Here is a 14,565-nt window from a genome sequence, read left to right as displayed (position 1 = left end):
CAGACTTTCAATTAGATTTTAAGTCAGTTCCACAACTGAAAATATAGTCCAAAAATGCAGAGAGTGATAATACTTGGTACAAACCCTTTAAAGGGAACCTGTTACCAGGGACCTCATTTTCACCTACGACAGGTTACAAAAGCCCATCACACCCGCAGTGCAGAAATGCCTCTCTGCCTTTTATATGCATTTGCATTACAGTATAATTGTGTGTTATAACTTACCTTGCACCCTGACAAAATCCTGGGGTAGTCCTAGGGTTTGGGCTTTGGTTCGGATGCATTTCAAAAAACAACATGTGACTTGTCTGTGTTACTCACTCCTCAGATCTTAGCCCCCACCTTTGTGTCCCTGTACAGCTCCTCCCTCTACTACTGATATCAGCACAAAGGTGGGGGCTAAGATCTGAGGAGTGAGTAATACAGACAAGTCACATGTTGTTTTTTGAAATGCATCCAAAACAAAGCCCAACCCCTGGGACTACCCCAAGATTTTGTCAGGGTGCAATTATATTGTGCACTGCAGCTGTAATGGGCTTCTATAACCTGTCCTTAGTGAAAATGAGGTCCCTGGTGACAGATTCCCTTTAAGAAGACACTGATTACTCCCTATTAGCTAAAATGGAATGGTCAATTTGATGGTGATTGTGTATACATCGTTAAGTTGTATGTTACTTACATCTCTGTCTCCATTTGATATTTTAATCATCCTATCCACATATTCCCGAGCTTTATCATGACGCTCCACGTGCCAAAGGAACAACCCGGCGTAATATAAGGCTCTAGGTCCTGCCGTCTTGCGTTGCTCTTTCAACCTCATCTCAAGGTCCTGAATGGCTTCTCTGTCTATTGAGATTAAAGGCAAGTTAATGTCTTGAGAGGCAAAAAAATAGTTAAAGGAGTTGTATATGATCTAAATATGGAACACAAATCCTTAAAGGGAACCTACAAATCAAATTAACCCACACAAAGTATATACTTAATTAAAAGAGACCAATTTGGCAAACTCTGTAGGTGCTATATAAATAAAAAAATTATTAAAAACTTGAGTAACCCCTTCACGACTGCCATACGGCTATATACTGTGAGGTACAAAGAGGAAAAAATTGGGGGAAGCTAACGTGGGGCGCTACATATAGGAGTATCTCAATTGGTGATAAATTGTTAAGATTACTCCAGATTAGTGATTAAATGAACATAATTAAATTTATTGAAACAATCATTGAACAAAAAAAGTGCCATATTAACACATAATTGGTAAAATTGATATGTCTCAGTATACTATACGGCTATATACATCCGATTTGCACGTACCCCGTGTAGAAAGGGCGTTTATAAACGTCATGACAGTGACCAACTTCAAAAGGCTATATCTCCTGAACCCTGGCACCTAGAAACACACTTTTTTGTGTCATATTAAACAAAAGAATCTTCTCTAATATAAACCCCTTTAATATAATGTATGGATTGTGTATGGATGCTATACAGCGCTGTTTACTTACCCCGCAGACTTTGTTATCAGGGGAAGGAAATGCTACCCATTCCCCCTTCAATGCCCTGATGTCTCCCCTCTGTCAGGTGGTTTGGGAGGGGGGAGGAAAGGAGAAGGGGCAGAAGGCACAGCAGGAGGTGACACCCCGAACCATCACACTCCAGGCTTCACTCCACACTTCAGTAGCTGTGACCAGAAAGTGATGGAGCTGGAAAAGGAGGGAGAAAAAGAGGATGGAGGAGGAGATGGGAGGGGTAACAGGAATTCTCTGCCTGCTCCTCTGCATACTGATTTAGTATGCCAAGTATGCTTAGTATAGATAAAGAATAAAAGATTCTCATGTAGGAATAAAAGTAAGGATTAGCAAAATAAAGAATATGTTTGAACACTTGTGCCCTGCTGTGCAATGATTGCAGATTTAGTGGAAAAGATCAACTGACAGGTTCTCTTTAAAGTGGATGTACCACCTCAGGGAGTGATCAGCGATGGTCCAACTGCTGGGACCCTGCCCAATCATGAGAATGTGACCATCAACAAACTGGAGAAAGCGGGTCCAACTCTTACTAATGGGTGGAAAAGAAGGTTGGGCACTTCAAAAGGCAATAACTTCTGTACTGTGGAACCTACAAATACACTTCTGATATCATTTTAAAGAGGAGAATCTCCTTTTTAATATCACATAGGATGGTATTTCTATGTTAGGAGTGAGATTTTGATATACAACTCCCAACTGTAATTGTAATTTTAAGAGGAAATTTACCATGGGACACTTACTCATAGATCCAGGCACCAAAACTGTGGTTATCATGTTATTTTGTTATCAATGGCCTGCTTCTTTATAAAATCAAAGGTAAAAATGATGTTCATGAGCCAGAAGGGCTCTTAGGAGCATTACCAGAGCCCCTCTGTGCTGCAGCTTTACAGGCTGTTGCACTGTGCAGGGGAACTTACCCCCTCCCAGTGTGTGGGATTACATCAAGCAGATGGAGGAGAAAGTGTCAAGGGAGCAGAGGAGCAGATGCAACATGGAGGGGCTCTGTTAACAACCCCAAAACGCTAATTTTAAAAGTTTCTTTTAGAAGGAAGAGGGCCATGGATAACAAATATAAAAAGATTATGAGATTTATAGACAAATATAAGTAGATTATGGTTTACCAGGCTTGATTTTGATGGTAGATTTGCTTTAACCTTTTATATATTTGTCATATCTGTGGCTCCTAGAATCCGGCAAAATTCTACTAGAGATTTTCCTCTTTAAAATTGCACCAGAACTACGTTTCTAGGTGCCAACGCTCAAAAGTTATAGCTGCAGTAACTTGGGTTAGATTTACCGGGCTGTGAGCTCTTCTTGTGCGCATAGATCAGAGCCATTAGGGAACACAGGGAGACGTCCGCCTTGTCTTTTATCGTTTCCAGCTCTCGGATGGACTCGGACACTTGATCTGTGATACACACAGGAGAGAATTACTGATACGCCGCACGCTGAGGAGGGTTAGTCTCACCTCCAAACTCTTACCTTCCATTAACATCCCAAAGGCCCGGAAAAAGAGGAATACTGGATCATTAACAAACTCCTTGAGCCCCTCATTAGCGGCGGCCTGTACATGATGGAAGTACTTTTCCTGGCAGTAGTAATTGATTAATGCCTGAAAAGAGGAAACAATTACTAGAGAAAAATCCCCCGACAAAGCACATTTGCATACGCTCTCGTTACTGCAAGGCATTCTGGGTAAACACATTAAAAAGCTGCAACAAAAATGTGTGAAAACATTTGCCCGATGAATAATGTACAAAATCAATGGCCATTAATGCACCTCGTGGTGATCGTCCATCACTATTGTAAAATAAGCAGTAAGGTTACAGCACATATCCCCCATCTGTGGCCTCCCACATGTGGCTGTATCTAATCGCGGTGTGTGGGAGAGGTAATCAAGACTCACTGTCAATCGCTGTGTGTAGGCGGAGTAATCAGGACTCTCACTGTCAATCACTGTGTGTGGATGGGGTAATCAGGACTCACTGTCAATCACTGTGTATGGGCGGGGTAATCAGGGCTCTCACAGTCAATCACTTTGTGTGGGCGGGGTCATCAGGACTCTCACTTTGTGTGGGCGGGGTCATCAGGACTTTCACTGTCAAACACTGTGTGTGGGAGGAGTAATCCGAACCCTCAACTATCAATCACTGTGTGTGGGTGGAGTAATCAGGTCTCTCACTGTCAATCACTGTGTGTGTGGGCGGAGTAATTAAGACTGTCAATCACTGTGTGTGGGGGCGGAGTAATTAAGACTGTCAATCACTGTGTGTGGGGGCGGAAATAATCAGGACTCTCACTTTCAATTAATGTGGGTGGAGAAATTAGGACTCTCAGGGGGAAATTTATCACTAGGCAGGATTTTGAGCAGTTGTCTATGTGTTAGACTGGCAGGTTTCCAACAGTCGGATTTATCATCCGGTGTATGTGCAGTGTTATACTCCTTCTGATGTGATCAGCTGTGTGTGCTTTATGCGAATAGACTGTACCAGTCGTACGTTTAACATCTGCTCAATTTCAGTTTTTTTGCACAGGAAATTCTCAGATACCTCAAACTCAAAATTGAGCAAAAACGTTTCAATAAAAAAACCTGCAAAAACAATGTTTGTGCAAAAATTTGCGACAGTTATACGCCAAGAAGCTACATAGGACTAATGATAAATCTCCCCCCTCATTGATAATCACTGTGTGTGGGCAGGGTAATCAGGGCTCTCACTGTCAGTCACTGTGTGGGGGCGGGGTAATCAGGGCTCTCACTGTCAGTCACTGTGTGGGGGCGGGGTAATCAGGGCTCTCACTGTCAGTCACTGTGTGGGGGCGGGGTAATCAGGGCTCTCACTGTCAGTCACTGTGTGTGGGCGGGGCAATCAGTGCTCTCACTGTCACTCACTGTGTGTGGGTGAGGTAATCAGGACTCCAACTGTCAATCACTGTGTGTGGGCGGAGTAATCAGAACTCTCACTGTGTGTGGGTGGGGTCTGTAGGTCATGGCTACAATGAGATCTGCGTCGGTTCCAAAACACAAATTAGACGTCGATTACTCTCCGTAATGACAAGAACAAGATGGATCGCACAACACAGATACATTCACAGACTTTGTCCTCTGTAATAAGTCGGATTATCTGCTATGGGCGAAATACACCATAAAACTCTGTAGCTTTACCCAATGTTACACATGTCCCCCCTCACAGATACTGTATAGTGTACTATTTTTTGGTGGGGGTTTAATAGGAGTTTTCCAGTACAATAATACTGATACCTATCTATAGGACAGATGGTCTGTATGAGATCGGTGAGGGTCCAACAACAGGGAAACAAGGAACACGGACCTTATCTTCACTATGTGAAATGCGCTGGGAGACTGATGCGGACTCTAGTGAGGGAACCTGTGGCGCCTTTTCTTTACATCTCCAGGCCCCTCCATCATGGCATTAATGTGTGGCGCGCCAGGCTCACTGTAGGATAATGTACGTAAGAAACCACCGAAACCCAGCTTACAACCAGATGCTCCCATAACATTTTCTCCTACATCGGACACTCATTATCGGTGTATTGTGCTGGGCGACCTCTCCCACGTTATAGGAGATAAATAATGATCGCCCCTGAGGGTGCGTTCACACGTTCAGTTTTTCAGATGCAGTTTTTGATGTCCAAACCAGAAATAAAGTGAGAAAAAAAAAAAGAGAGGAGCAGCTTCACTAATATGTTCTCGATCACCGTCATCCTCTTTTGCTTTTGGCTTCTGCATCTGAAAAGCTGAACGTGTGAACGCACCCTGAAAAAAGGCGCAGAAGACACCCAACTTGCTAAAGAAAAAAACGCACTACACAACAATGGGGTTTTTTGGGTCTTGCGTTAGAATATCCGGCAAAGATGTTGTCCCAGATTTCAATATAGAAGATAAGATAATTGGCGGAGGTCACACTTTTCTGACCCTCTACTTATTACAAGAGCAGCCCTCGAGAATGGGCGTCATGTTCTTACTAATTGATGGGGCAGAAGGTCAGAAATTGGCAAGTATTACACAGTATATCTCCGCTCTCTCGTAGACAGTTCCCGATACCTGTATACTACTGAATGTAGCAGGAGGACAAATGCTGGACATGCTACTCCTTCAGTTAGTGTGAACAGGACCCCCGTGTCATGATCAGTGGTCGCAGCACCATAGGTGTCCCCTATTCTCTGTGTAATGCAGAAGAAAATGGAGAAATCTGCAACGACCAGCAATGATCGGTCATACAATCAGAGTCACCAAGTGACAGCCAGTGTGCACTAGTAATAACCACTATGCATCTCCATCCCCCACCAAGGCTCCTCTATAGCTGCTTCTAATAAAGGCAGAGCACTGTGCAGCGCCTGCACCCGGCACTAGCTGTAGAGGCTCCCACCTGCGCACTGGAGGCGGCAGCATCCGCAGCCATGATGCCAGTAACACCCGGAGCTCCCACCGCAGACAAAATATGGACCAGTCCTGTAACTCCGCCCACCGGATGTACGCACCCGTCGCTCCGACCTACTCATGGAGTCCGCAGATGGAGACAACGCGGACGTAATGACGTCATCTGAACTCTGTCGTTTCCCATAGGCGGTATAACAATTTACGAACGCTAGAGAGGAGGAAGGTGTATGCCAGTCATGTTAGAAAGTGTCTTTAGTTTACGGAGTGACTGGAATACATTTTATAGGGAGAAGGAGAATATTTAGGGCGACAGGCACTTTTTAGGTTGTTGATGACTTGGTGACGACTAGTATTCACTCTAATTGTTTTTTGCTATAATAATGTATTATATGTGTATATGGGGCTCAGGAAGGAAGGAGCTTCTATGGCTTTTAGAGGGTTGAGTTTTGCTGGGACACATTTCAGGTACTATGTCGCATTGGCTTAGCCCCTAAGATAGTAGGACAGTAAAAAACCTACAAAGAGTGGACCCATTTTCAAAAGACCCCTCAAGGAGTACAGTAACAATATATTTGGGGTGCGATACACTGTTGTTTCACCTTTATTAGCTTTTTTTAAGGGGGAAGATGCCAAAAAATATTTTCTGTCATTGTCTTTTTTTACTTTTTTGTGTTTTATACATGAGTCAGTACAGTTAGGCTACATTCACACACATGTATGGGGGACATATATATACGTCCGGCGTATATATGGCCGACGTAAACACGGCCGATATACGTCCCCCATACACTCCTATGGGCTCACGGCCCTGTGCGGGAGCACACGTGCGGCACCGTACTGCTCCGTAGCACGGGAAAAGATAGGACATGTCCTATCTTTCTACGGAATATGTCGGCGTTCTCTGTATCTCCCAATGGAGAGGGGCGGGGGTGAGCAGCGCTCATCCCCTGCTCCTCTCCGCAGCGCCGATGTATGCCCGCCGTACTACGGTACGGCGGGCATACATCGTGTGAATGTAGCCTTATGGTGATATCCCATTTAAATAGCTTTTTATGTTAGACTTGCTCTACAGAATAAAAAATCATTTGGAGAGAAAAATTCCTTGATTTTGCATCGCCGTCATCTGAAGGCGTAACTTTTTTTTTGTTGTTGTTGATTGAGTTGTTTAAGGACTTATTTTTTACAGGACGAGTTGTACTTTTTATTGGTATTGTGATGGGGTAAATGTGACTTTTTGATTACTTTTTATGGTATATTTTGTTTGTTTGGATGCACAAAAATCATATTTTTTTTCAGTTTTCTTATTTACCATATATATACGAGTAGTATAAGCCAAGTTTTTCAGCACAAGATTGTCAGCTTATACTCAAGTCTATAAAAAAAAATTAACACTGTCCTCACCTTGACGCCCCCTGCAGGTCCTCTTCTAGCTTTCAGTGCTCCGTCTTCTGGTCGCTGTGCGATGCCGGCACCTACATTATGGAGTTAGCCGCTGACACAAGCGGCGGAGCGCAAACAGTGATGTCCGCAAGCGGCTGACATCATAATGTGTTTGCTGGCCATGTACTGGAACCAGAAGATGGAGCCAGAGCACTGTAAGCAAGTAGAGGACCTGGGGGGGGGGGGGGGGGCGGCTTGGGAAAGGTGAGTACAGAGTTAATAATTTTTATATAGGCCTGGCATCCTTTGGGCAGGGGCTTGCAGACAATATACTCGGGGGGTACGGGCTGTCAGGCTATACACTGGGGGGGGCAGAGGCTGGCTATATACTGGGGAGGGGGCAGGATCTGGCAGGCTATATATAAGAGGGCATGGATAGCTATATACTGGCTGGAGGCTGTGACCAATGCATTTCCCACACTACGCTTATAAGTTTTCCCAGTTTTTTTGCCTTAAAATTAGGTACCTCAGCTTATACTCGGGTTGGCTTTATGCAGTTGGGGAGTTTTATATTATATGGGGCATTTAGGGGACTTTTTTGTGTTTGACTTTTTTTTTCACTTTTTTTTGTCCACCTCTAATCACTTGTTTCAGTTAACACACTGCCAAACTAATGTATGTCAGTGTATTGTAACTATGCCGATGCATAGGCTGACACTGGCAGTTAGACTTGGCAGCGCTGAGGTCCTTTATTTGAGATGATCGACACCATCGTACCCGGCACAAGGGGGCTGGGTGAGTCATGTACAACAACGATGCCGATGCAAGGCAGAGGGGTTGTTGCGAATACGTCTGATCAACCCCACAGCAGGTCACTACATAACACAGGGGAACACTGCAGCGGTAGAGTCTGCCTGGTAAGGCAGGAGTTAATTCTTTATGTGATGCAATTCCAGCAACCAATTACAGTAGTTCATATCTTGTATCTGTAAGCTGGGATGCAATTGGAGGAGTAGCCACCACCTGACCAGTGGGAGTAATAAAACCCCTGGTCGGGAAAGTTCTAGGGAGCATTCTAGTCTAGTTAGACAGGAAGACAGACCAGAGCAGGAGAGCTCAGCTCCCTGCCTGAGTTGAGTTAAGAGTTAGTTAGTGAGAGGAAAGGGGTATCATCCTACCTTCTAGGGTGATATCTGAAGCAACCCAGGACAAGCTGAAGCATCCTGCTAGGACACAGCTACCTCCCAGCCTGCCCTTGCATCCAGACTGGAGATCTACTCCTGTGGCTCCCTCCAACTGCATCTCTAGCATTCTACCATTTTTCAAGGCACTTTGTTACTGTTCCTGTCGGTTCCAATAAAGAACTGTAGGTTATTTTTGTACAACGTCTGCCTCCGTCTGGTCCCTGCTACTATGGCTGTCACCCTCACGGGCACCCTATCCACTACACTGGGACTCATACTTCAGACCCCAAAGGGTTGCCCCAGGGAGAACTACTATAACAGCCTCTCCCTCATCATTTCTTGCCAACACCACCCTGCTGGAGACCTGCCAGGCTGTAGGACAGCCCTCCGGTCCCCATACCAAGCACCGTGACACTAGCGTGCCTAGGCTGAATCCAGGCCCCAAGAAAAGGCTAGGCCCCGGTGGGGGATTTTGCACATGTTTGACCGCGGCGCCTAAAGGGTTAAATAGCTGGGACGTTGACTATCTCGATCATGCAGAGGCCCCAGTTTTAAATACAGCCGTGTTCCTGCACAGATCGCAAGGGTTCCGCTTCTGAGCCCGTGCGATCTCCATGACGTTGGGGAACATCATGGTGCACTAAGTACAAGCTCACCATGATGTTCTCCAACATCATGGTGCATTAAGGGGTCAAAGAGTTAATGCCTGCCATTGGTGCCAGTGTCTAATGAAGTTGATGGTTGGGTTTGGGGTACCGAGTTTGGTACGCCTGAACTTTGCAGTTCTGGTCCGATCAGCAATAGACGTAATTGAATAAAAGGACTTCTACAGCACTAGACATCACAAATTACATCCTCTCTATGGTACACTCTGTTGAAAGTCAAGAACTTCTTAGCTTATAAGTCACCCTCATGACATTACATCCATGCACTCACATTACCTAATTACACAACTAGTGTTTAACGGACCCGAACCACGAAGTATGGGTTTGTATGGAACTGTGCGGGTTCGGGTTTACCAGAACCCACCCCGAACTTTATTAGAAGTCTAGAGTCGGGTTTGGCTCAACAATAACCCCCCCCCCCCCTCCCAGCTGCTAAAACCCATGATCGGTTGTGGCACCATTTCTGATCATTAACTCTTTAGATGGCTCCAGCAAAGTTGTCAGCAGCATTTTAATTGTATTGGTCACAAAGGGCGATGATATTTTGGTTAGGGTCGCTACTCCCTGATGACATCATTGGGTGGGAAAAATGACAGGTCCGCTCATCACCACACACAACTTGATTACATTATACATAGCCACGGGTGCCCCTGCAACCCATATTTCGGGTCGCAGGCGCACCCGTGTACTTCCGTGTTGCCCGCTGTGCCGCCCACCTCGTTGGGTTCCAGCAGCGTCTCCCGAGGCTTGTCCTGCTTCACCCAAGGGGGCGGAACGCGCATGTGCCGGCTCTATTAAATTTAAAGGGCCAGCACACCGATAATTGGAACTGGCCAGCTGCCTTTTCTGATAAATTCCCAGCCCCTTCCAGTGTTCCCTACCGGATCTTTGTGATTCACAGCCTTAGAAAAAGCTTTGCGTTTATAGTGATTTCCCGTTGTGACCTTGATTCCGTTCCTGACTACGCTCCTCTGCTGCCTGCTTTGGCCTCTCGCTACGTCCCTGACTACGATTCTGTTCTACGACTGTCGCACTTGTGGAACGACCTGGTGGCACCCTGCCACAGCAAGCCCAACCAGCATTGCGGTGGGCTCTGGTGAAGGCCGGGTACCACTTAGACTCCGATCCCGTGTGACTGCTTAAACCATCGTCCACGGTTATCCAGTGGGTCCACCACCCATGGAGCCTGACATACATTATTACATTAGCACCAGTACCATGGTATATTAGACACATACCTTTCCTATCCTATCCTGATGCAACCTTCAGCAATACCTACACTATGCAATACCATACATGATGCAATGTATAGAAATAAATCCCTGAGCTTTAAATCTTATATTGAATAAAGAATATGTAAAGATTTTTGGAGTAAGACGTTTAATAAACAAATTCTGTGGTTTTCCACATTGTGGGATTTGTCATTCATGCATTCAGGAAGCAGAATGTTTTGCATTTCTGTGTTGTATTTGCATTCATTATGTAAGTTTCTGGCATAACAATGGTGGTGTGTTTGTTTTCTGTAGCATTGCTCTTATTTGCAAGTGCCCTCAGCTAAGCTCCAGCAAACGCTTGGGTTTCTTCTTGCATCACTGAGCTCATTTTTCCAAGCATTTTGACTTAACTTAAACAATTATTATTGTAAATGGCAAATGTGTAGCCACAGATTCTCTATCCAAATAAGAGGGGTGAGTAGTGTGGGTTATAACATTCTTTGAGTAGGATAATAAACTTAATTAATAACAATAATAATTCCTTTATTTATATAGCACACACAGATTACGCAGCACTACACAGAGCTTGGCAAACAGTCCCTGTTCCCAATGGGGCTCACAATCTAATCAACCTACCAGTATGTTTTGGAGTGTGGGAGGAAACCGGAGGAAACCCACGCAAACACGGAGAGAACATGGAAACTTAGTTTGCTAATCCAAAAATTTCTTAGGTTCTTGAAAGATGTGAATCTTTCACCATGAGATTCAGTGGGCATTCATTTATTATTAGAATAAACCTTAAAAGAACCTTAAAAGGATTGTATCAAACATTTTTTTTACATTTATTAAAACCAGATATTGAAGTTTTGTAATCTGTTTTTTTTTCCTGATGCCATGTTAGCTCATGACTATAGACCCTAATAAACTGGTGCTAACTCCGGGTCTATGGAAGAGTTTTTGAGACATGTACTGTGCAAGGAGGGGAAGAGATGCACTGTGATGTCATCTATTATCAGTAGTACATCACTACTCATTCGAAGTAACTTAACTTCACTGAAGAAGAAGTTAAGTTACTTTGAAACGCATCTAGCCTCTAACATTTCAAAGCACCAATTCTGCTATAACTAGGATCGGCCGGTCCATCAAAAGAAGTCCACACTGTTGGGAACCTGCACAAAAATAAAGACTTCACTTACCAGCTTTACACAGCTGTGGTGCGCCAAATACATCCATCTTGCGTGCGCGAACCTGCGGACACACACAGGCGCACTGTCTTGCTATATTACTGAGATTCCAGGTGTTTATCTCCCCTTCATAAGCTGTGACCTCATCTATTGTCAGTAGTGATGTAATGATGGGTCAGTGTTATCTATATAGAGGTCATTGTACAGGGAGGAGGAGATAAGCTGTGACCTCATCTATTGTCAGTAGTGATGTAATGATGGGTCAGTGTTATCTATATAGAGGTCATTGTACAGGGAGGGGGAGGAGATAAGCTGTGACCTCATCTATTGTCAGTAGTGATGTAATGATGGGTCACTGTTATCTATATAGAGGACATTGTACAGGGAGGGGGAGGAGATAAGCTGTGACATCATCTATTGTCAGTAGTGATGTAATGATGGGTCAGTGTTATCTATATAGAGGTCATTGTACAGGGAGGGGGAGGAGATAAGATGTGACATCATCTATTGTCAGTAGTGATGTAATGATGGCTCAGTGATATCTATATAGAGGTCATTGTACAGGGAGAAGGAGGAGATAAGCTGTGACATCATCTATTGTCAGTAGTGATGTAATGATGGGTCAGTGTTATCTATATAGAGGTCATTGTACAGGGAGGAGGAGATAAGCTGTGACATCATCTATTGTCAGTAGTGATGTAATGATGGGTCAGTGTTATCTATATAGAGGTCATTGTACAGGGAGGGGGAGGAGATAAGCTGTGACATCATCTATTATCAGTAGTAATGTAATGATGGGTCAGTGTTATATATATAGAGGTCATTGTACAGGGAGGGGGAGGAGATAAGCTGTGACATCATCTATTGTCAGTAGTGATGTAATGATGGGTCAGTGTTATCTATATAGAGGTCATTGTACAGGGAGGAGGGGGAGGAGATAAGCTGTGACATCATCTATTATCAGTAGTGATGTAATGATGGGTCAGTGTTATCTATATAGAGGTCATTGTACAGAGAGGGGGAGGAGATAAGCTGTGACATCATCTATTGTCAGTAGTGATGTAATGGTGGGTCAGTGTTATCTATATAGAGGTCATTGTACAGGGAGGGGGAGGAGATAAGCTGTGACATCATCTATTGTCAGTAGTGATGTAGTGATGGGTCAGTGTTATCTATATAGAGGTCATTGTACAGGGAGGGGAGGAGATAAGCTGTGACATCATCTATTGTCAGTAGTGATGTAATCATGGTTTAGTGCTAATATCTAGGGGTATTGAATGCTATATTCAGTGATATAGAATGTGTTCATAAAGAAAGCTTCAGTCTGACAACTGTACTGGCAAAATGAAATATATTCATATAAATGAATGGATAACTATGTAATAATTGGTGCTAGGTCCATTACAGCTAGTGATTCTTCATTCTGTATTATAGGTCATGAGTTGGGCAGTAAACGTCATCTGCCTTATATGTTCTAACAGTTAGTAGTTTTATCTACCAAAACATTTCCAACAACTTATTCTACTATTCTAAGTGTTGCCCTTAATACTGTACATGTCTAGTGTGTGGTGTGAGTATAGCCCCAGTGTTACTAGGTTGGATCCTCTCATGTACAGAATATGTAAGAAATGTATGACCCTGGAGACAGATGAGACTTGAGTGTTCCCCTCCCCCACCGCATGCGCTGCTCATTCTGTATTCACTGCATTAACAAGCCAGAGACACTGCAGTCTGGGGATAATAATTCTAGTGGTTACTGACCCAGGAATTGCTGGAAATTGCATTCCAATGTAAATTCCTTCTTTTTCTAAAAATTCCAATAAGGAGCAGGGCATTGATATACATCTCATACACGGGGGTAGTGAGGCAGTACAGTTTTTTGAAATTATGGTTAAAATGGTGTTTTCTCTAAAATAAGAGATCATTAGAGGGCAGGAATGTATGTCTAGGAAACTTATGACATGCATTACATAATGGTGGTATTAGTCATGGGATTATGCGGGAGTTGGTAGACCCCCACAAAATAATGAACGTGTGCAGGACCCTATGTCTCGCGCCCCCACAGTGTTCATGGCGTTCTGGTGAGTCCTGCTTCTGCTTTAAAAGCCAGTGATGTCATGTGCATTGCAAAGGTTAAGCCCTACCCCATGCGGCAGCAAAGGCCTTCCTTAAAGGGGAGACCTAAAATAAACTTCTATGTGGCCGGGAGGGGCCTGCCTAAAATAATAAACATGTACTTACTTTCTCAGTCCCTCTAGTTGTCCTGCGCCGCCATCTCACGGGTGCCCGCGCCCCATTTGTTTACAGGAACACAGAAGCTGTGCACAGACCAGCTTCCGTCTGGCCGGCCAGGCCCACCCGTGTCCATATCCTAGCACTGTATCAGGCGCGGATTACGGGGATGGGTGGGCGACCACCTTAGTAGGCTGCAAGCTGGTCTGAGCGCAGCTTCCGTGCCCTTAGTAAGCAAAAATGGGCGCGGCCCAGAGAGATGGTGGCAAGGGACACCGGGAGGGACTGAGGTGGTAAGTACATGTTTATTTTTTTAAGCAGCCCCCTCCCAGCCACATAGCAGTTTTTATAGATCTCGAAACAACCCCTTTAAAGTTGTGGTGGAAACATAGACATTCCAGCGTGATCTTAGCCATGTGTCCTCAGCCTCTAACTTAAGAATGGTAAAGAGACAACAAGAGGGAGGATCCTTCCTGCAGTACCATAAGTCCAAAGAGAACCTATAAAAAGATGAGCATTTAACACAGGGGAGGGAAGGGGGTGGGTTTACATAAATATAGATACTCATGAATATCTTAGAGTCTCAGTCTAAGGCTACATTCACACGAACGTATGCACACTGGGCCGTAGGGCATATGTACAGCCGAGCAGCCCGGTTAAGGCCGTACTGGACAATATCTAATCACTGCGCAAAACACAGCGCCAAAAATAATAAATGCCCCACCATGTTGGTAGGTATTATAGAACTGAAGATCTGAAGTGATACCAGCAACCCAAAGAGG

The 14,565-nt window shown here is 44.4% G+C and overlaps 1 protein-coding gene across 3 annotated transcripts in view; it reads right to left on the bottom strand.

Moving 5' to 3' along the window:
• TTC21B (tetratricopeptide repeat domain 21B) overlaps window positions 1–6,038 on the bottom strand; it is a 54,729-nt gene extending 48,691 nt beyond the window's left edge. For 2 of the 3 annotated variants that reach the window (XM_072121829.1, XM_072121830.1), the window contains exons 1-4: window positions 5,914–6,038; window positions 3,008–3,137; window positions 2,823–2,933; window positions 679–845 (exon numbers count right to left, since the gene is read on the bottom strand). In XM_072121829.1, coding sequence (XP_071977930.1) covers window positions 679–845; window positions 2,823–2,933; window positions 3,008–3,137; window positions 5,914–5,946 — 441 coding nt within the window. In that variant the 5' untranslated portion in view covers window positions 5,947–6,038. Of the gene's footprint in view, window positions 1–678; window positions 846–1,501; window positions 1,651–2,822; window positions 2,934–3,007; window positions 3,138–5,913 lie in introns of those variants that run through there. The other variant, XM_072121831.1, reaches the window with a different exon arrangement.
• Window positions 6,039–14,565: the final 8,527 nt, after the last annotated feature.

The sequence above is a fragment of the Engystomops pustulosus genome, chromosome 8, assembly GCF_040894005.1.
Source record: "Engystomops pustulosus chromosome 8, aEngPut4.maternal, whole genome shotgun sequence".
NCBI classification, from domain to species: Eukaryota; Metazoa; Chordata; class Amphibia; order Anura; family Leptodactylidae; genus Engystomops; species Engystomops pustulosus.
The sequence above is the reverse complement of the archived record's forward strand: the minus strand, read 5'-3'. Positions and strand labels throughout refer to the sequence as shown.